Source organism: Petaurus breviceps, unplaced genomic scaffold (assembly GCF_028583685.1).
Source record: "Petaurus breviceps papuanus isolate PSGF00001 unplaced genomic scaffold, PetGlider_PUasm1.0 90977, whole genome shotgun sequence".
NCBI classification, from domain to species: Eukaryota; Metazoa; Chordata; class Mammalia; order Diprotodontia; family Petauridae; genus Petaurus; species Petaurus breviceps.
In genome coordinates this window covers 32,073,316-32,096,901 of record NW_027187391.1, presented here as the reverse complement: position 1 = coordinate 32,096,901, position 23,586 = coordinate 32,073,316, and the positions used below count along the sequence as shown (strand labels likewise).

Below are 23,586 nucleotides of genomic sequence, written 5' to 3'. Positions count from 1 at the left end.
ATGAGCACCATTTTTTTTACAATTTTTGTTGGGAACAGCAGATTATTCAGTTTTTCTGGAGTTGAGAGTTCAGATGTGAGAGTAGTGAGAAACAGACCTAGAAAAGTAGGTTAAGGCTAGAGCATGAAGGGTCTAGGAAACCAGGTTAAAGATTCTGGATTTGATTTATTTTATTTTCTGTGTTCAATCTTTCATATGTGTTTAAAGTGTTTCTCCAGAACCAGTGCTATCATATGTTGAATAAATAAATCTGTAATGAAGGCCCCAGATGCTACAACCAAAAAGTATTCAGTAGATTTGCATGTACTCAAAGCCATATGTCCCCAACATGTTTACTTTTACTATTTAGTTTAAAAAAATACAATTAGTTCAAAATAAAGTATTCAATAAAATAACTTATGAAGGAAATTAGTATTGGACCATTTGTCTTACGTACCTGGGTCACACTTTCCAATAAATCCATACACCATCATTGGGCTGAGTAGATACACTTAGAAATCACACATAGGAAACATAGATAGCCATGGCAGATTCATGGAAGGGCAAACATATGGGAAGTACCCAGGGTTCATGTGTGGAAGGGATAATGTGTGTTTCTAATGCTGCAGAGCCACCAATATTTTCTGATGATGTCAAAACTCTGGAGATCTGTACCTTTCCCTCACCTTTTTATTCTCCATCTCTCTCCCCACTAGGGACCACTATTTTTCATGATGTAACTCCACTATGATCCCTACTGACATTGTTCCCTGTGACCAGCCATCTTAACTCCAGTCTGCTAAAGTGTATTGACCAGAAAGCTCTCCCTAAAAGGGTTGGGGGAAGAGTTTTAGGGGGGTTAATATGGGGCTAAAACATCTTCAGTTATTGTCAGAAGATATCAATCACCACATTCAGCTAATAAAAGCTAGATATTCAATTCAATACATAATAATTACTTACATGCAAGGCATTATACCATAAGCTACTCTGGGGGGTCTAAATAGCTATATACTAATTATGATAATATCCAAATCCACAAATTATCCTTTAAAACTCCCAAAGAGTCCAAAGCATTTCTAAATTTTCTCTAAACTGTGGAAATTTCCCAAAAACCAGGATTTGTTTTCAATATTTCTTGTTCTTCTTACTTTATTTTGTTTTGATTAGACAAAGCAAATGTTCTCAAATCTCAGAGCTGTTCTCTACATATTGATGCAGCATAGGACTTCAAACAAAATAAGAGACTCAATAAATGTTTATAAATTGAAGAGAAAATAGATTTGAATATGTTTGGAGAATTCTTTTCAGTTCTTCTTTTAATATGAATTGACTTGTCCATTGTTCTTTCTTACCAAAATTGAAACCAAGAAGAATGTTGATTTGATTTTAGTCACAGATTCATGAATACATTTTATTTTATTTCATTTGAGTCACATATTCATGATAGATTTTATTTTATTTTATTTCATCTTGTTCACCATGCCTTGTATGGGCATCATCCTAACCTTGGCCATGAAACAGCTCAACCATGCATAAGGAAGTCCTGACATTGGTCTGTAGGACAAATCCATTTTCCTGGCAAGTGTACTCTCTCCTTTGAAAATACAAGGATGTATTTGGGGGATGGCTAAACAAGCTGTGGTATACAAATGTCATGGAATATTATTGTGCTATAAGAAATGACAAGCAGAATGCTCTCACAAAAACCTGGAAAGACTTACATGAACTTATGCAAAGTGAAGTAAACAAAACCAGGAGACCATTATACACAGTAATAGCAATATTGTTTAATGAAGAATTGTGAATAACTTAGTTGTTCTCAAGCACCACAATGATCTAAGACAATTCTGTAGGACTAATGATGAAGCATACTATCCACCTTCAGAGAAAGAACTGATATTGTTTAATTATAGAAGCACACTATTTTTCACTCTGTTGTTCTTTTTCTTTTATTTGAGTCTTTTCTTACAAAAGAACTAATATGAAGATGCTTTAGATGATTGCAGATGTATAACCTATATCTGATTATATACCATCTCAGGGAAAGGAAGGAGGAAAGGAGAGAGGGATGGAATTTGGAATTCAAATCTTTTTTTTTAAGCAATTGGGCTTAAGTAACTTGCCCAAGGTTACACGGCCAGTTTTTTTGTGTGGGTGTTAAGTATCTGAGGCTGGAACCAATCCTGGGTCCTCCCGACTCTGGGGCCAGCACTCTTACTCACTGTACCACCTAGCAGCCCCTCAAATCTTTTTTAAAAACAAATGTTAAAAAATTGTTTTAGCATGTCATCTGGGGGGGGGGAATGTGTGTGTGTGTGTCTGTGTCTGTATGTGTTGAGGTGGGAGGGAGAGGAGGATGTAAAAATGACTACCATGTCACAGAATTGTTGACTACTCAGTCATCGTGTTTAGTCACCCTTCCCAAAAAATACATTGTATTTACTTGTTTTGCTGTAACCCTATTCTAACCCTATATAATTTTAGAAGAGATACTTGACAAATGTGGATGCTTGGCCTTTCAAATATCCCTCACTTCAAAAATTCTCCCTAATCATTCACTGCCATAACACCACCAAACTGACATTTTCCTACATTACCAAATTTGTGTTCAAGTCAAGATCCTTTCTTAGTTTGATACTGTCATATGTCCATGAGGCAATCACAGTGGTAGAGTTTTGACCCTAGTTAGTGGAAAAGGACTTAGATTCAGATCTTACCTGTAATGCTTACTTTTTGTGTTATCTGATACTCCATACTGAAGTGACTTTGGGCAAATCACCTAACTTTCCTAGTCCTCAGTTTCTTCATCTGTAAAATAAGATTAAGAGAGAGAACCTCTGAGGTCCCTTTCAGTTCTAGATGTATGTATATGTACTGAAGGAAGGTGTTTATAGTTGGGAATACACCCCCTAGGTGGATCCTAATGAATATTCTAATGAGGATAGGAGGAAAAAGAGGAGGATACAACTTTCCTAAGAATCATAAGACTAGGGTTAGAGTTCTGATTGATCCACTTGCTAGCTATGTGATTCTTATCAAGTCATTTTACCTCATTGGCCTCAGTTTTACCACCTATAACATGAGGGGGTTGTACTAGATTGGAGTTTCTTAACCATTTTTGTGTCATAGACCTCTTTGGTCATATAAAAGCCTATGAACCCTTTCTCAGAATAATGTTTTCTGTATTTTTGAGGAAAATGAAATACATGGGATTGCAAATATGTCATTTTTTTCATGCAAGTTTACGGTAACTGACATATATCTGTGGACTCCTTTGGAGTCTAGAGACCAAAGTTGGTAATCTCTGGACTAAATTATCTCCAAGGACCTTTCCAGGTCTAATGCCTGTGAGTCTAATGACTTTACAAAGTGCTTTACAAAGATTACTTCATCTGATCCTCATACCAGTCCTCTGAGATAAATGCAGCAAGAATTATCGCAGAGGCAAAATGGTACAGAGAGTCAGCCAGTCAATCAGCAAGCATTTTAAAGCACCTACTATGGGTAAACACTGCTAAACATGGGAGGTACAAGACAAAAGAGACTTCTGCTCTCAAGAAGCTCACAGTCCAATTGGGGAAACAACATACAAACAACTGTACTATATGAAAGGAAGATGTATAGTGAATAAATCGGAGATTATCAACAAAGGGGAAGGCATTCACATTAAGGGGGATCAGGAAAAGCTTCTTATAGAAAGTGGACTTTTCACTGAGACTTGAAGGTAGGCCAGGGAAGCCAGGAGACAGGAATAAAGAGGGAGAGAGTTCCAAGCATGGGAGGACAGCAAGTGAATGCCTATGTCTAGTGTGAGCAGCAACAAAAAGACCAGTGTCACTAAAACACAAAATAAGTTGTGGGGTATAAAGAATAAGATTAGAAAATTAGGATGGGGGGACCAAGATATGGAAGATTTTGAGACAAATAAGATCTTATGTTTGATCCTGAAAGCAATAGGGAGACACTGGAGTTGATTGAAATGGGGAGGGCGGAAGGTACGTGATTTTATAAAGATGAGTTTGACAGCTGAATGGAAGCTGGACTGGAATGGGGAAAGACTTGTGACAGGAAGACCAACCAAGTAGTCTATAGCAATAGTCCAGGTAAGAGGTGATAAAAGCCTATACCAGAGTGGGGGCAGTATCAGAGGAGAGAAGGGGCATAGGCAAGAGATGTTATAGGGGTAAAATCAATACACTCATGACAATAGGTTAGGTATAAGCAGGGGGGGGGAGGGGGGAGAAGAGAGAAAGCATGTCAGTGATACCTACATTGCAAGCCTGAGTGATTAAGAGGATGGTGGTATCTTCTAGAGTAATAGAAAAGATGAGAAAATGGAAGGGTTTAGAGGAGAGAGTTTTTAAGTTAGAAGACCTGATCTTTAATATTTATTTATCAGTTGGGTGACTGTGGACAAGTCACAACCTCTAAGCCTATATTTCTTCATCCATAAAACAGAAATAAAAATACCTATAGAACCTCTTCCGTGGGGTTATTGTGAGGATCAAAGGAGACTATGTACATACAGACAGACATATATATGATTTTATAAACATTAAAATACTATATAAAATGTTAGCTGTTATTTTCTCCATTTTGAAGATGAGGAAAAAAGACTCAGAAAACTTAATTTGCCCAGACTCACATAGCCCATCAATAGCAGGGCCAAGACTTGAACCCAGAACTTATTGCCCCACATCTAGGGCTCTTTCCACTACATCATGCTTTCCCCAAAGTACCTGCCATGACTACATTGCAGAGGTCTGTAGCTAGGCTAGCACGTGCCTGAGACTTTACCTTCTCTCTCCACCATTCAGGAGTTGTACTGATTCCAAAGAGGCAGTCATACCATAAGGATCACTTTAGAATGCCTTGTTCAGAAAGGGAGCTTCAAACCTAAAAGAGGAGTTTAGTATACTGGAAAGACCCCAAGACAGAAGTGAGAACAAAGAACTTGACCCTCAAAGATCTTTCTTTGATTTCTGTAATTCTGGCTACAATAATGGTGGACCTCACTGTATTTTTATGCACAGTATGATCTATGTGTCTTTTCTAATAAATCTTCTTATTCCATTATAAGATGATATAATGATTTTTTTTCCATTTCTGATAAAATGTTTTCCATGGTGAACTAATAATCTGCCTTATCCTTCTTAGGCCTAAAAACTAATTTGGAGAACTGATATTTACAAGAAAGATTGTAGACTAAGTTAAGATTGTGAGTCTCTGACACTTTAATTCATTTGCTCCATTAAGCATTTGGTGTGATCAGAAAATGTAGCACTGCAAAATATTAGAATCCTTGCCAAATGTGTGATGTATGATAGGTCCCAAGCCCTAATTCACTTCTCCTTAACTCTTTTTCATCCAGGAGAAGAAAACTTGCTGGCGATTTTGAGGCGAAGATGGTGGAAATATATGATCCTAGGCATCATAGATCTAGAAGCAAATTACCTGGTAGTCAAAGCTTACCAGTATACGACACTGACCAGTGTACAGGTAATTCTTTCTTTCTTTTATTACTCCTATTTCATTGTACTGACTGCTGGCTCCTCAGACATGGTAATCTGAATTTCCACATTGGCCAGTCTTCAAAGGATTTTATAAGGATACAATGTCAGGTATATTAAAATGTAATATGTATTAAGATTATGTGTTATCTTTGTGTAAAGAGAATGGAATAACAATCATGATAAATATTTTCCATGTTGCTGTAATCCACAAAACACCACATCTGAAAAAAAAATAGGATAATTTCTTGTCCCAGGATTATTTCTATCTAAACTCCATTTTAAAATGAGAAAATATTAGTATTAATCTAATTGTAATTAATGTTATTAATTATCTATTGATAATCTCTCACTTCTGTGCAGTGTATTATGATTTGTGAAATGCTTTATATAGATTACATCATTTAAGTTCCACAACAAATTTGTGAGGTAAGCGTTATTATTATCCCCATTTTTTCAGATGAGAAAATTGAGACTCAGGAAAGTTAAGTAATTTGTAAGTAAGTGTCAGAAGCAGGATTTGAACCTATCTTTTCTTGACTCCAAGTCCAGAATTATCTGTTAATATTTTTTCTTGGTTCAGCTCTAATCAGACGTTCATTTTTCCTTGAATTCAATCTTATTTTATTTCCATTTCCAAAAAGACAAACAACTAAATTGTTACCTTGTATGATACCTCTTAAATTTTTGCTTCTTAAAAGATTATCAATCAGCATTTTTTAAAAATTAGCATTTAAAATGAGAACAACATCTTACATTCTCTCTAATGCTCATTTTTAAATGGGCTTTGTATAAATAACAAAATTGCTTAGTAATTCCTAAAATAGCATTTCTCAAACAATTTGACTCAACACACTCTTGGGAATGAAATATATTGATCAAACCTATAAATATGAGTTGAAACATGGGGCATGGGAGCAGAAGTTAAGAGAAATGCTATATCACATGGATAAAGTAAGGTTGGAAAATTGGGGGAGCAAAAAGAATTAAATTCAACCTCTTTCCAACTTGAAAAATTGCTGTATATAGTATTTTAGATGCATACATGGTTTTACATTCGTCTTTCCGAGGACAATACCACTACCTTTCATGTTTTGGGGGGTGTTTGCTTTCAGTATACAGTATGATGTGCTGTAAAATGTTAGACAATCAGAAAGACCTGACTTCAGATCTTACCTGTGGCACTAACTGCATGATCCCAAGAATGTGACCAAACTTTTTTTCTGCCTAGGAAACTCCCTAAGACTTATCTAAGTTATAGAAGGGTTGAGATCTACCTCCATGGAAAATGTTTCCATATTGGGAGTTCCTCATGCTAATGAAGTCATAGAAACTTGAAGTGCCCATTTCTTTATTACGTGGAACACCAAGATCACCACTGAACACAGATTGGTAAATTCTATCCTAATCATTCTCTTTCAATTAAGTGCCTACTATATATTAGATACTGTGCTAAACACTGGAAATACAAAGAAGAAAAAGAGAAACAATCCCTCCCATCAAGGAGCTTACAAATGAGTGGGAGAAGACAACTCTCAAAAGATAGTTTAAAACGGGGGAAGGGAAGGGTAGGAGGGCAGAAAGGCAGCCGCTGGTGTGGTAGGTGTCTTGCAGTAGGACATGGGGTTCCATGGCATCAAAGATAAGCAGAGGTGCAGATGTAAAATAAAGTTTTCAGAAACACTTATTTAGAATATCCCTAAACCATGCTGCCAAAAAGATGTCTGTTACCTTTAGTACCTACCTCACAGGTTTGCTGTGAGGCTCTATGGAGATCATGAATATAAAGCATTTGGCTAGCTTCACAGTACTGTATCAATATCAATTGTTATCATCATTCGTATTCCCATACTGTTATCAAGGCTACTTGAATTTTTCATTATTTATGCTATATGTTTACTTTTCTCTTTGTATCCTAAGTAGCTAAATGGAGCGGGTTTATTTCACTTTCAATACTTAGACCATTTCACACTTTATTACTCATGCAGTAATAGGATGATGGCTTGAGCCATTCTAAGTCTATAGAGAGAAATAGGCTCCAATGAAGGATTTGGTTAAGATCTGATATTGCCCCCAAATCTTGCCATGTTCCTATCACCAGGCCATGCTGGATTGTTTGGCTACCATCCCTTTCTTCCACAGTTTGTATGCATATCTTTCTCCTTTCTTAATTTATAAGATCCTTGAGAAGAAAGTATGAGCATATCCATCTGTGTATGCTTACCACCTTGATAGTACAGGGCATCCATCACATAATTATGGAAGAGAAGCTTTAGTAACAGAATCAATATTTGTTACTGAATGTATAGTGGGGTGAGAGTAAGAGATAGTAAAGGGTCAAAGATTGCTAACCTGCGTAACTAAAAAGATGGTACTATTTTCCACAGAAACAGCAAAGTTGGGAAAAGGGATGGGTTCCTGGGGCAAAGACAATTCCAATTTGACAGTGATTTTGAGGCATCCAAGTAGAGATGTCTACCAGGCAGCTGATGATATAAGCATAAAGCCCTGGAGAGAGGAGGAGGCTGATTTTGTGGATTTGGAAATCATCCATATAGAGGGCGATAATTAAACTCATGCATGCTTATGAATTTAGCAAGAGAGAGAAGGTCCTGGGAATGAGTCTTGGAACATATTCATTCTTAAGGGAAGGGATACAGATGATGAAACCTAAAAAGAGACTGAGAAAGAACAATCAGGTAGATAGGAAGAATGCCATGAGTGTTCTTCAGTGTCACAAAAGCTGGGAGAGGAGAGATCCAGGAGTGGGTGATCACCAGTGTCAAATGCTGCAGACAGATCATAAAGGATGAGTACTGAAAATAAACCATTGGTTTTAGTAATAAGCATTAGTAATCTTGAAGGAAACAGCTTCAGTTGAGTGGTAGACAGATATCGTATTGCAGGGAATTGAGAGATGAATGAGAGGTGGTGGAAAGAAGAAGTATATACAGCTAATACAGCATTATGCATAATAGGACACTTAAATATAAATAAAATAAATACTAGCATACTTAATGTGTCACAATAGGATGCTGCTCGACACACTATTTCATTTGACTTAATAGATCATTCTGACTAAAGCTCTGAAGAGCAATATCACAGGAAATTTCATAAATTCCCTAAGGGAGAGAATGATTAAAGACCCATATCTTCTATAATAATAAAGTATCTACAAATATCACTTTTGTCTAAAATAAGGATCAGGAAGAAATAAGTTTTATTTAAGATTTACACTAAACATCTAGCATGTTTGAAAAAAAATGTATATTTCAGTTGCCCAATCCTATTGATTCTACTTCTGTGACATTTCTTTCATCTCTTCCCTCCTCTTCACTCTCACTGCCCCTAGTCCACACTCTCTCACCTCTTTCCTGGACTGCCATAATCAAGTTCATTCTTTTTCTTTGTTTATTTGTTTTTGCTTTTTGGAGGGAAATTGGGGTTAAGTGACTTGCCCAAGGTCACAAGGCTGGTTTTAATCAAGTTCATTCTTGATACGATTCCCAGAGCAATCATCTTAGTGCATAGATCTGACCATATCACTTCACTGCTCAGTAATACTCTGTGATTTCTCATTGCCTAATATAAAATTATCCCCATAGGATGAAAGACAACTCCTTAGCTGGGCTGTTCCAATTTACCCTCATCTCATCATCCCCATCATGGTATATAATAATATGGGGCAACTATGGCTATGGCACAATCTATAGAGTGCTAGGCCTGGAGTCAAGGAAGACTCATCTTCCTGAGTTCACATCTAATCTCAGGCACTAGCAGTGTGACCTTGGGCAAGTCACTTAACCCTGTTTATCTCAGTTTCGTCCTCTGTAAAGTGAGCTGGACAAGGAAATGGCAAACCATTCTAGTCTCTCTGCCAAGAAAACCCCAAATGGGGTCATAAAGAGTCAGATATGACTGAGAACAACTCAACAACAACAACATATAATAATATGGACCATCATGATAATAGTAATAATAACTGACATTTATGTCATACTTGCCAATATTTATAAAACCAGGTAAGTTTTGCCAAATCTCACATATTTTCCCATTCTGTACTTACAATAACCTTGCAAAATAGGTGCTACAAATATTAAACCTCCCCTCCCCTATTTTACAGTTAAAGATCACCAGCATCAGAGAAATGAAATTATTTTTTCTTATTCACACAGCTAATAAGTGTCACAAACAGGATTCTAACCCATGTTTCTCCTGATTTCATATCTAGTGTTTGTTTTGCTCACTACACTGTGGTCCTTCTTAACTACAGCAAGGTAGATTGTTCAGTTTTCCCTTATCTCATTCTACTCTCTCCCATCTCTGTACAATTCTACATGCCCCCCACATGGTCACACAGTAATGATAGCTAGCATTTATATGGCACTTTAAGGCTTATAAAACACTTTACAAGTATTATCTCATTTTACCCCCTTGACAAGCCTGGGGGGCTGATATTGTTATTATCCCCACTTTACCAATGAGGAAACTGAAGCAGACAGTGGTTAAGTGACTGGCAAAGGGTCACATAGCTAGTTAAAGGTCTGAGGATGATTTTAAATTTAGCCTGGCTCTGGGGGCAGCTTTCCACATACTGAAGAATCTAACTGCCTCTATTAAAATCCGACCCTTCTTCAGGGCCCAGATCAGGTGAACATCATTAAATGCCTGCTATGGACAACACACTGTGCTAGGCACAATGGAAAAAAGGCAATTCAAAATATATGTTCCCTTCAATTTAGATATAGGGCCCCCAAGAAATTTAAAATATGTGCACATTAACAGGGATGAGAAGAATAGCAAAGGATCTGTTGTATGATGCAGCATGTTACAGAGGAGTACTGTTCCCAAACATGGACAGATGGTAGTGAAGAATGAGAAATGAGGAGCTCCCTCTCGCCTCCATCATTAGACATGTATAATCCTTGGGCATAAAAGGAAATAGCAAACTGACATTTTCTTCTAAAATTGAAGATTATAAAGATAGATTCAATTAGTAGTTTGATGAACATTATGCATTTTTTCATTTAAAATTTTTTTTATTGTTTTGCACTTTTAAATTTTCTAACCATTTTATACAGAATGACTATTTCTAGTAGCTGCTGCCCATCCACTCTTCAGGTCTGCTCTTTGGTCCCTTTGGTGTTGAATTCCACTACCTTTCCTCCCTGCCACCTATTTCAAATAAATTGAGGAAAAGCTATTTTAATGTGATGTATTTGGGGAATCCATCTAAGTCATTCAGCAGCAATTCTGAAAATACAGCAAGTCTCATTGAATTCCTAACTAGCCTTAATCAGAATTGACTGAACAAGGGAAAAAAGAAAGATAGAGAATAAGTTGCTAATTTTCCTAGAAACCCCTTCCCACTCATGATAATGAAACCTATTACATGATCATCAATAGTGGAAATAGGAATGATTTGGTCTGGGCATCCTGAATGTATTTTTAAGTCATTTGTATTCTGATTACTGTTTGCAAACTAATGGAATTAAGGTCTCACTCTGTTTCATTCAGACCAATTGAAAAGGTATTTCCCACAGACCTACCGTGTTTCCCCGATAATAAGACCTATCCCGAAAATAAGCCCTCCCCTTACTGTGTAAGATTCCTCTAAAATAAGCCCTCCCCTGAAAATAAGCCCTATTGAGATTGATACTGTAGTGAAGGTGATCCCCTGCTACATGCTACATTACGGTACCCTCTGTATGCACCATCCCTCCCTCCCCCCCGGGTGAAACGCACGCCGTGCTCCGAGCTGCATCCAATCAGAGCTGCATCAGTGAGCGCGTCATCCTGTTCTTCCCCAGTGATTTGCTTGCTGGTACACTTTTTTGTTCACATTTACCTGTTTATTAAAATTGCTGTCAATGTTCATTAAAATAAGCCCTCCCCTGAAAATAAGCCCTCTGGTGTTTTTCTGTCCAAAAAAATAATAAGACAGTGTCTTATTATCGGGGAAACACGGTACTATGTTCCCAGTCTTGGATTCCTACTCTTTTGATAGTATAAATCTTAGCTTCCATTTAAGTCTTCCAGACCAGCCATCTCTTCATTTCCCACCAGTTTGTACTACATTAGATAGACTGAACTCCAGCCTGCCCCAAGCTGGGTACCCTACTCCCTATCCTGTCCCCACTGCTTTTTAGCTTCTTTTTGTGTGTGATCTTTCCCTATTAGATTACACACTTCTTGCAGGCAGGGACTCTCCATATTTGTATACCCAGTGCCTAGTAGAATGCCTGGCACATAGTAGGCTCTTATTAAATGCTTACTGACTGACTAATTAACCATCCCTCTTGGCAGGAGCACCAATTACCCTAGCATTGACCCTAGAATGAATGGGTCTGTGACACCTGGATAGATAGAGAGTAGGGAAGACTTGATGGACCTCTTGCCCTTTTGTTCCTCTCACCTTTTCAGTGTATTCACTACTCCTATGGTTTGTGATAGAGACAACTAACCTATACACGGCACTTGAAAAAATGTCATTTCTAGTGCTTTGCCCTGCAGAGACAGCAGCTGAAGAAAGTTGCTCACAGACAAGGAAGGAAAATGTATTCAGAAAAAAAAAAGATGATGAAAGAGAGACATTGGCATGAAGAAACCAAGCTGTTTTCTTTATGAGAAAGTGAAAAGGAAGAGGGTAATTCCTGTCTGAGAAGCTTCTTAGGATCACACCACTATGCTGGATTTAGGAGGATTTCAGTCTAAAGACACTCAGTGCATATGTTTCTCTTGACTCATGGAGAATGAGCACATTGTAACTGGGACTGTGAAACAGATTAACAGCGACATTTGACTGAATTAGAAAGTCTGCGTGTATTTTTATAACTCTGGGAAAGAGACCATTTTAGTAGAAAACGAACTTTGTACCATCTTCCCTTCTCCCCAAGATATTGTCCCTCTTTCCTCAGCCATGTAGAACAGAAGGGCAAATATGCTGAAATGATCTAGATCACAGATGCAGAAATCTAGATAGAGGGGTCAGCAAAGGTCATCTAGTGCAACCTTCTCTTTTACAAAGGAAGAAACTGAGGCCCAGGGAAGTTAAGTGACTTGTCCAAGGACACATAGGTATGGTTATCGTGGATGGGATTTAAACCCAGGTCCTCTAATGCTTAACTTATGGCATGTGATCAAAAGTTCATAACTCTAGAGAGAACCTCAGAGGTCATCTAGTCCACAGTTTCTTAAATTTTTTCCATTCTCAATGCCTTTTCGTATTTAGGCAGTTTGTTGGTGTTGCATGGCCTGAGGGCATGTACAGTGCCCACTGGACATGCTTTGTGTTCAGAACCAAGGCTGCAATGAAGCTGTGAGATGAAACATGGGCAAGGGCTGCCAGAAACACCTTGGATTCATTACACGTTTCATTTTTAATTAGTTTTTGGTCATTTTACTTTCAGAAACCTTTTATTGTTGCCACATTTTTCTCAATCCCATAGGAGACCATGATCCAGTTTAAGAAGCACTAATTCTAGTCCAACCTCTTTTTATCAAGAAGGAAACTGAGACTCAGGGAGAATAAGTGACTTATCCTAGATCATACAGGTACTGTTAACATCATAGGTGGGTTTTGTGATAGGAAAGGGATGCATATGCTCTCAGATACACTAAGCAGCTAAGTGGCACAGTGGATAGAGCACTGGGTCTGGAGTCAGGAAGACCTGAGTTCAAATCTGGCCTCAGACAACTGACTAGCTGAGTGACTTTAGATAAGTCACTTAACCTTCAGTTAAGTGCCTCAGTTTCCTCATCTGTAAAGTGAACTGGAAAGAGAAATGGCAAATTGCTACAGTATCTTTGCCCAAAAAAAAAATCCCAAATGGGATCATGAAGAGTCAGACATGACTGAAAAACATTTGAACAACAAATTCAAAGTACTCTCAGTATAAACAAGTTTCCATTCTTTTTTTTTAGGCATTCTTTAGCTTTCATATCTACGCCATGGGTGGGAAATTACTGTGATTTCCTGGGTCCATGCTTATTTGTGAAATATGTCACTCACAGAATTGTTTTTCAGTTGTTTCTCTCATATGCAATTCTTCATGACCCCATTTGGGATTTTTTTTGGCAAAGATATTGGAATGGTTTGTCACTTCTTTCTCCAGCTCATTTTACAGATGAGAAACCTGAGGTATTTAGTGGAGGGTTAAGTGACTTGCCCAGGGTCACACAGCTAATAAGTATCAGAGGCCAGATTTGAACTCAGGAAAATGAGCCTCCCTGACTTCAGACTGGGCACTCTATCTGGCACTATGCCACCTAGTTGCCAACTCACAGAACTCTTAGATTGAAAGTGACCTCACAAATCAAGTACATTCTGTACCCAAAAAGAAATCCTCTCTCCCCCAATCCCTGAAAAGTGGTGATGAAGCATGTTCTTGAAGACCTTCAGTGAAGGAGAACCTCCTGCCTTGGAATGAAGCCCAGCCTGCTTTCAGATAGCTCAGATCATTGGGTAGCTTTTCATTATCTGTTAAACCCAACCGCACCTCTCTGCAGCTTTCACCCAAAATCTCTAGTACAGAGCCCTGCAGGGTAAAGCTAATACCTCTCTTTCATGATGGCTCTTCAAATATCCGAGTCATGACCATGTTCCCATGTATCCACCCTAAACTTCACAACCAATCCTTGCAGTATTACGGTTTGTATCCCCTCAACATTCTGACCAAACTCCATAAGAGCCCTGCCTTGGGTTAGCTTCCATCAGTATCTGAAATGAAAGGAAGAAAATAATATTTCCCATTTCTGTTTATAGCTATCCTTATTTCCACTTCTTTTCTCATCAGCAAGGGAACACTATATCATACCTACACTGGACCTAAAATCAGGAAGATCTGAGTTCGAATACAACCTCAAACACTTACTGGCTATGACCTTGGGCAAATGACAACTTGTGTCTTCCTCCGTTTCCTTACTTATAAAATGAGGTTAATAACAGCACCAATTACCCAGAGTTATTGTGAGGATGAAATAAGATAATAATTGTTAAGTGCTTTGCAAACCTTAAAGCACCACATAAATGCTGAGTGTAACTATTATTATATCTATATTATAAATATAGGTTGTTTTTCAGTTGTGTCTGTGATGCCATGGACCATACCATTCCAGCACTGACCACTGGGGTTTTCTTGGCAAAGATACTGGGAATGATTTGCTGTTTCCTTCTCCAGCTTATTTTACAGATGAGGAAACTGTGGCAAACAGGGGTAAGTGATTTGCCCAGGGTCACACAGCTAATTAGTGTCCAAGGTCATATTTGAATTCATGTCTTCCTGATACCAAACCTGGTGCTTTATCTACTGAACTGTCCCTGGTTGTTAGCTCTCAAAATTACTTTGCATTTATTCTGTATATATATTTTTTGTATGAACTTATCTGTGTATATGCTATTTCCTCCAAGCAGAATATAAGTTTCTGAAGGATAGAGACTATTTTGTTTATCCCTTTGCATTCTCTGTATGCATAGTTCAATATGTGGCACTTAGTAGGTGTTTAGTAAATGCTTGCTTGATTGAATCACTTCTGAGAGAATAATTAAATGGCCTTTATATTTGCTGTGAGCTTGAATTTCATTCTCTATAGATGAGCTCAGAGAGTGTTTCTATGTACATTTGAAATAGCTCCCTTAGGCTTGAGTTTAAGATTATGAGGTAAGCTTTTAAGACTATATCTTCTTCTTTATCCTTGCTGTTTTTACACATCCCTGGTGTCGGTCTGTGGAAGTTTAATGACTATTCTGGGGGTATGTCTCAAGTACATTTAAAGGCAAAGCTTTCAGAAGCAGGCAAATTTCATACCCCCCAGAGGTAAAACTCTATTTGGATTCTCTTCTAGTTTCCTTAGGTCTGGACTTTCTTATTCCCTAGAAGGTGGAACTGTCATAAATATGTAGTAGCTCAGCTGAGAATGCCATATGTTACACTTCACTTGCATTGTAAGGTTTTCTGTCAGTCCCTCTGACCTCATGCAATACCTAGACACACCATTAGAGAAACAAATGTAAACCTTCCTTCTGGCTCCATTGTGTCCCATTATAATGTCCATCATCACCTCTTTCCCAAAATGAAATCTGTCAGAAATCCCTCATTAGGGAGGCACCCCACCCCTTCTGAAACCCATGGACTTGGACTGGTACCCCCAGGGGTTGTCAGGTAATAATAGTACTTGAGATGTGTGACATTTGTCTCTCAATAGACTCATAATAGCCATGCTGGCAAGGTCAGGACGCTTGCAGATGATTTTAACTATACTTTGTATTCACTTCCAAAGACTGGGTGTTGGACAAGGCATCTCAGTTAAACATACTATTCCTTAGGATTTACAGCTAGAGGAGATCATATAGGCCTTCTGGTTCCTATCTCCAGCCCAGCCCACTGTCAGTTTTACAGATTATGAACCTGGGGTCAATAGGTTAAGTGATTTGTTTAAGATCTCAAAGTTCAAAAGAGTGAGAGTCAGGATTTGAACCCAGGACCTCTGACTCTCCAAACGAGTGGTCTCTCTATTATATGACACTGATGAGGTATAGGCTCTGGGAACCTCCATGAAATCTCCTTGAATCTTCCCACTTGATCTGGCGTTTGCCTAAGGCCTTAAAGCTTCCATTATGGCTATGTCCAAATCTCTGTTACCCTTAACCTAGCCTAGCCCTCCATTGTTTGTTATCTCTGGATGGCCTCCTGTAGCTTCCCACCCTTAATCCCATTCTCTAGGTTCCTGGCTTCTGTTCTCTAGTCACCCCAATCCCATCAAGATCCTCCTTAGATTCCTTCTCAAGATCTTCCCTGTATCCCTCCTCCTGTCACTCCAGACTACTAGACCACCCCTAGATGCCTCCTAGTCTATCTGTATATAAGATCCATCTTGCTTCCATGAAAATGCTCAGATTCATACTGGCCCCCTTGTTAATACAAGTGTCACAAATGTTAAAATTCCTTAAGAGTCTACCCAGTATGGCAGATCTTTAATAAACTTTGTTTTACTTTGGCTGAAAGAAAGCTTGGGTCAAATTCATTTGGACAACACACAGCGTGTAGGTATTTTGGGGTCCTGAGCACCCCTAAACCTCAACACTGCCTTCTTGGGTCACCTTTATCTTCTTTTCACTGAGACTTGGAATCACAGTATAGTATAGTGGAAAAAGAATTGGATTGAAGTCAGAGAATCTAAGTTGAAATTCTGGTTTTACACTATCTTTGTGATCTTGGGCAAAGTCACAACTTCTCAGGAACCCATTTCCAACATCTGTAAAATGAGAAATATTGCTGGAATAAATGAAGTGTTCTTGATTAGAGGGAGTGAGGTGGTGTAGGGGCATAGAGCACTGGGCCTAGAGTCAGGAAGAGCTGAGTCCCAATGTGGCCTCAGAAACTTACTGACCCTGGACAAGTCACTTAACCTCGGTCTTCCTCAGTTCCCTAACAATAAAATGAGGATAATAATAGCTACTACCTCCCAATGATATAATAAATGACATAAGATTTATAAGCATCTGACTGATACATAGTAGGCACTTAAAAGATGCTTGTTTCCTTCCTTTCTTAAATTTTTTGGGTCATGGATCCCTTTAGCATTCTAGTAAAGCTTTTGGACCCCGGCATTTAGCACAGTGCCTGGAATATAGTAGGTGCTTAATAAATGCTTATCAACTGACAGACCAACCTCAGAATAATGTTTTTACATGCAAAGAATGAAATCTATAGGATTACAAAGTAACTGAAGATTAGTGAAAATAAAGATGTAATTTTTGTTTTCCATCCCTAAGGGGCCCTTCCAACTGTAAATCCTTCTGAGTCAAGCAGGTACATCACTGTCTTTTTTCAGTCATAGGCTCATCACAACAGAGGATTCTATGCTTAGGTTATTGACCAAAAGGAAACAGCAAATTGGTTTCAAATTCTTGATTTGCCTGAAGCTCCTTTTCTTGAGCCTTTCATGTAACAAAAATAACCACAATGACTTGTTTGTGGACTTCAGGAAACAGACCATAATAGCAGGACTTCTGTGTACTCTGGTTAAGTTTCAGCTTTTAATGACAATAAATCAGGTAGCCCCAGTGGAAGCAAACCAGGTGCCCACACACACACTGCCTGTCCTTGCATATTTTATACCCTGTTAATGCATAGTATTCCTCTTAGCCTATTTTGAAATGAAAATTAAGAAAAATTATCCCCTTATATTACTCCCTCTCCTGACATATGATTTTTTTCCTACTTGAAATAACAGTTTTAAAAATATCAGTCTTACAAAACAAAACAAACCACTTACTAGCTGTGTGACCTTGGGCAAGTCACTTAACCCCAATTGCCCTGCATTCCTCTCTCCAAAAAGCAAAGAAAAAAAACCAGTCTATAATGTTTAATGTGAAGGTATAGGTAGAACCTATATTGGATTGCATGCTGCCATTGGGAGGGTAGGAGGGAAGAAGGTAGAGGAGAAAATTTGGAACTCAGAAACTTGTGGGACTGAATGTTGTAAACTAATAATACCGTGTTTCCCCGATAATAAGACACTGTCTTATTATTTTTTTTGGACAGAAAAACACCAGAGGGCTTATTTTCAGGGGAGGGCTTATTTTAATGAACATTGACAGCAATTTTAATAAACAGGTAAATGTGAACAAAAAATGTACCAGCAAGCAAATCACTGGGGAAGAACAGGATGACGCGCTCACTGATGCAGCTCTGATTGGATGCAGCTCGGAGCTCGGCGTGCGTTTCACCCGGGGGGGGGGGGGCAGTGCATACAGAGGGTACCGTAATGTAGTGTGTAGCGCAGGGGATCACCTTCACTACAGTAGCAATCTCAATAGGGCTTATTTTCGGGGGAGGGCTTATTTTAGAGGAATCTTACACAGTAAGGGGAGGGCTTATTTTCGGGATAGGTCTTATTATCGGGGAAACACGGTGTATATATATATATATATATATATATATATATATATATATATATATATTTCAGTCTATTTCAAAGCTGGATGCAGAGAGAAGGAAGTGTCAGGAGGTCTAGATTCCAGTGAATTGGACCAGTGATTGATTTTTATGTGACTTTGGTTGAGTTACTGTTCTTGCATAAGTAAGGGTGACAATCGCATAAAGATTAATGAAAATTATTACCAGATGTTCACATAATTCCTCCCACCTGGTCTATTTTAAAAGAAAATATCAAGGGAAGGGGGGAAGTGGGTAGCAATTGTGCAATATGGTAATATAGTGCAATAAATATGGTAATAAACTATTTAGTTCTATATCTTCAGACCCCCCCCCATTTCCAGTGTTCAGAACTCTTTTAAAGCTCTAAAATGTTATCTGACTTGCAACAGCAATAAATTTGGCTCATTTGAATAGGTGTGCTTTGTTTTCAAAAATAGATGTGTTCATAAAAAATTGTGTGAATTCAAATGTTTACAGTTGAATTCATATTTTAATTGCACTAGGAAGGGTATTCTTTAAAGAAAGTTCATGATGACTCATTTAAAAATTAAAGAACCTTTTAATAATTGAAATAATATATTTGTTGACTGTATTTGTTGGGTGAGTTAGGTTTTTATTTGAATTTGTATAAAGCAAAACAGCCCTTATTTTGGAATGCTACACCCGCATAGTGAGAGGGAATCAATCCATAAGCACTTACTATATGCCAGGCATTGTGTCAGGAACTGGGGAGTACTAGACAGAAATAAAACCATCTCTGCCCTCAAGGAGCTTTTATGCTGTCAATGGATACATACACAAGATAGATAACAGGGTGATTTTAGGGGGAGAGCATAATCCCTGAGTGGATCAGAATGCTTTTTTTAAAAAGTGCCAATTGTTCCTTGGCATTCTCCTTAAATAGTTTCACATGAAAGCAAAGCATTGCTGGGACAACTTGTTCACCTGAAACCTACCTAACTATTGTATCCAGCCATCTGGCGACATCCATCCTTCCTACCAACCCCTGGATCTCTCACTGCCAACCTCAATCTTGTTTTGTTCTGTGCTCTGTTCATTTTGATTAGTGCCCCAGCTTGGATTCACATCACTAAATGACTCTTTTCTCTTAATTTGCCTTCTGCCTTCTCCAACAGATCACCCCATGTGCACCTCCCAGGCAGCCCTGCAGCACCGCCTACTGGCTCAACCCTACCTACCATGGTGAACCCTCAGATACAATCAGAAATGGGCTAATAAGATGATTCCTCTACAAAGGTTTAAGAAACCTTTTCTTTCTATGATTTCGTCAATTACCACTAGCCACTGTAAATTTCCCTAAAAAAATTAAAGAGAAATATAGATAGAATTGAAAGTGTTGGTAATTTTTTCTAATGACCAGCCAATTAAATAAGAAAAAAAAATTCTAGTCTTTATTAAAAAAAACAACCTTATAACTATTTAGTCTAAAAAATTAATTTTATTAGAATGTGAGAGTACTCAGGTTGATTTTTTTAAGTTTTTAATTCTAATCAATGTAAAGCACTTTGCTTTTAAAATGTGGACATATAGCCCACTAGTTCTTGTTAGAAAAAAAAAATTTAAGCTCTATATACATACAACTATCATGGATTGTTTTTAATCATCAACTACGGCCATTCCCCAAATACTGTGCATTACTATACAAAGTCCTAGAAATAAGATACATTGGAAGGTTATCAAAAAATTTTTCCATTCAGTTATTGTCTGGTCCTGAAAGGGTTCCAGATTATTTAGTGCAAAGAAGGAGAAAGTCTAAAATCTAGTTGTGGTGAATTTAAAATGTGACTTTTATTTCTTGCTTGCTTTCTTTTGCTTCCTTCTGCATGTGGTATTGAATTAGAAGTCTTAAGTTTAGATTATCACACAAAAATATTATATTACTCTAAATTAAGCACTAAAAATTATGTCAATCTTGCAATGTCATCACTATTTTTTGTTCAGTCATTTCAGTCATGTCCAACTTTTTGTGAACCCACTTGAGATTTTTGTTGGCCAAGATATTGGAGTGGTTTGCCGTTTCCCTCTCCAGCAAGTTTAAGTGACTTTCCCAGGATAATACAACTTGTTAATGTCTGAAGCTAGATTTGAACTCAAGTCTCCCTGACTCCAAGCCCAGCACACTATCCACTGTGCCACCTAACTGCCCTGTCGTTGCTATGGGGAACTCCAATTGAGGTAACTCTCTGTCAAAGAAGATGAATACCTGCTCTACAATTTATTGTCCTAGAGAGCTGCCTGGGACATTGAGAGATTAAATGACATTTTTAGGAGACTTGAACCTAGACCTTCCTGAGGCCAGCTCTCTGTCTAGTACACCAATAGTGCCTTTATAAATTCCAATTTAAAATGCCTACGCTCAAAGAGTTTATTTTCTGACTTGACAGCATCATTACAATAAATGAGCCCAAGATGAATACTCTGAAGGAAAAAGCACTTCCTTGGATATCTAGTAAGTCCTCAATTTAGGTCCCCATTACTTATTTCCATTACTTAGTGGCTGCCACAGCCACATGGCCACAGGAATTCCTCCTTTCTCTATTGCTGCCTTTTAGTATTTGCTCCCTCTTCGATCTCCTTAACCCCCTTTTTCTACCTTCTCCAATCCTGTTACTGCTAATTGTGCCATTAAATTCAAATTGATTCCTACTATGTGCAATGAATGCACTGTGACATGCGTGCCAACAATACAACAAGAGGAAAGACAGCTTTGGGACATAAAACCCATGGGAGAGAGAACACCAGGAGCTCCCCTTTATGTATTGGGGGAAGGGATAGAGACCTTCAAGCCCTGACTACTATTAGTGGAGACTCTAGAACCCCATGAGGTCACTGTGGGGGAGACTGTCCGTAAGGGAAGAAGGAGGGCAATGCTAGATTTAACCAAATAAGAGCGCACCCAGAGAATTGCCAGTTTATCTCTGAAGTATTTCATCACCTCTCCCATCTGTCCCTCCTCAGAACTTGCAAAATAATATGTGCATACCTGAGTAATGCACTTATCATACTGACTTGTTTTTTTTTTATTTTAGCTGTTTATGTGCACTATATCTATCTTCCCTGCTAGATTATAAGCTCCTTCAGAGCAGGATTTAAGTCTTATTCATCTTTTCAACTCCATTAGTATCTTGTATTTAATAAATATATGTCAAATGAATGTAAATTTTCCCCACAAATGACCACTTAAGATTTGTAAAGATACTTCTACTCCCAATTATTATGATTTTAAAATATTAAAATCTTATTATTAAAAAATAAAATAATGTTACGTTGTACTTTTGGACAGCTAGAGCTGGATGTAGGGGCCAAGTACAGGTATCTTCTCTTTAAGAAAACTCATCATAACAAAAAAAAAAAACTGAAAATTCTACAAACATACATCAGGAAGAGATTCTTTTTTACTTTGATGCTGTGAACAATCCTTAAGGTCCTCAGGGTGGGTAATCTCTTTATTTATGTAGATCGGAACACCCTTCTTTGCCTTCTTATTCTATGGGAGTTTTAATATTTTTTTCATAAATCTGTAGAGTATCCATTCAGTGTGCTTGATGCCCTCCACTGATTTTTTTTTTCATATTTTGGGGGGAGAGGATGTGTGACTGTAGCCCTTAATTTCTGTTTTCTCTCACTAGCTATGTAACAATCTCACTTCCTCTTCTTGTCATATAGATATATTCAGTGATGACTTTTACAGACCACCTTTCACATGCTTGTCATACATTACTAGCAGCAAATCTAAACCTACCAAAATTCACCATCTCTTCTTTGCCCTTTGGCTTCCTTGTCATTTTGATTCATCTAGAATATGTTATTCCATGATTACTATCGTTTCATACTTGACAACATTTCTCCCATTCATTACCTTCTCTCCACCCATAAAGCCACAACCCTTTCTCATTAACTCTTTCCTAAAGGGGGCTTTCCTAAAGCCTCCTAATTGGTCCTTTCCTCAAGCCTTTACCTATTCCAATCCATTTTCCACATAAATGACATAATTATTTTCTTAAAAAGCAAGAGAATGACCATGTCAATAAATCTAATGGCTCCCTACTATACTGGCACCTTATATGAGCTCCTCTATTTGGCATTTACCATCCACAACGTTGCCCAAACCTATCTCGCCCTCCTCTTCTTGAAATCTATGTTTGGTCAATTTGGCCTTTTTATAAGTTCCTCCATTTCCCATCTCCATAACTATACTTGCTGACCATGATTGGAATGTACTCTTTCCTCCCCTCCCCCTATTTGATTCACTTGGGTTTTTTTTTTTTTTGCCAAGAGTCAACTCAATTGCCACCTTTTACATCAAGAAAATTCTTGATTGCCAACTTCCATTACTCTACCCTCTCTATCACATGATATTTATTTCATATGTGTTTTATATAAAACTATATGCATATGATGTATGCTGTCTCCCCCCAATAAAATGTAAGCTTCTTGAAGGCAGGAATTACTTCCCTTTTATCTTTGTATCACCTGCACTTATCATAGTACTTAGAACATAGTGTGTAGTTAATAAATGTTTGCCAGGTTGATTGATTGATTGGCATGTAATATCCCTAAGAGATTAATAATGCAAAAGGAAGTGATTAGGGGGGAGGAAGAGGGCAGGTACTATACAACTTCTCAACTTTAAATATATCTTGACTATCTTTTCCTATTCAATTCTGGGCCCAACTCATTGGCCCAGATTCTTTCAATTATGAGAATGAGGACCCTTAAATTGCTTCCAGCAGGACACTTAGAACTACTGACATTGCTGCTTTAGGGCAGAAAGTCTTAAAACTACACATTTTATTCATTCATTCAACAGCATATTTCCCATTCTCCCTCTTAGTGATGTGTTCCATGTTAGAGGCCACTTCTTTTTTCCCCATTTAGTAGTGTTCTATTTTTCCCCAATTACATGCAAAGATTGTTTTCAACATTCACTTTTAGAAGATTTTGAGTACCAAGTGACTTTTTTTCTCCTTTTCTTCCCTCTTGCTTCTCAAGATGGTATGCAATCTGATATAGGCTATACATATACAATCATATTAAACATAATTCCACATTAGTCATGTTGTGAAAGAAGAATCAGAACAAAAGGGAAAAACCACAAGAAAGAAAAAAACAACAAAAAAGAGAAATTAGTA

At 37.9% G+C, this 23,586-nt stretch overlaps 1 protein-coding gene across 3 annotated transcripts in view; it reads left to right on the top strand.

Moving 5' to 3' along the window:
• The window catches only part of SLC35F1 (solute carrier family 35 member F1), a 567,357-nt gene that overhangs the window by 442,015 nt on the left and 101,756 nt on the right, over positions 1-23,586 (top strand). For all 3 annotated transcript variants that reach the window (XM_069076972.1, XM_069076975.1, XM_069076973.1), the window contains exon 3: positions 5,354-5,481. In XM_069076972.1, the coding sequence (XP_068933073.1) occupies positions 5,354-5,481 (128 nt within the window). The remainder of the gene's footprint in view (positions 1-5,353; positions 5,482-23,586) is intronic.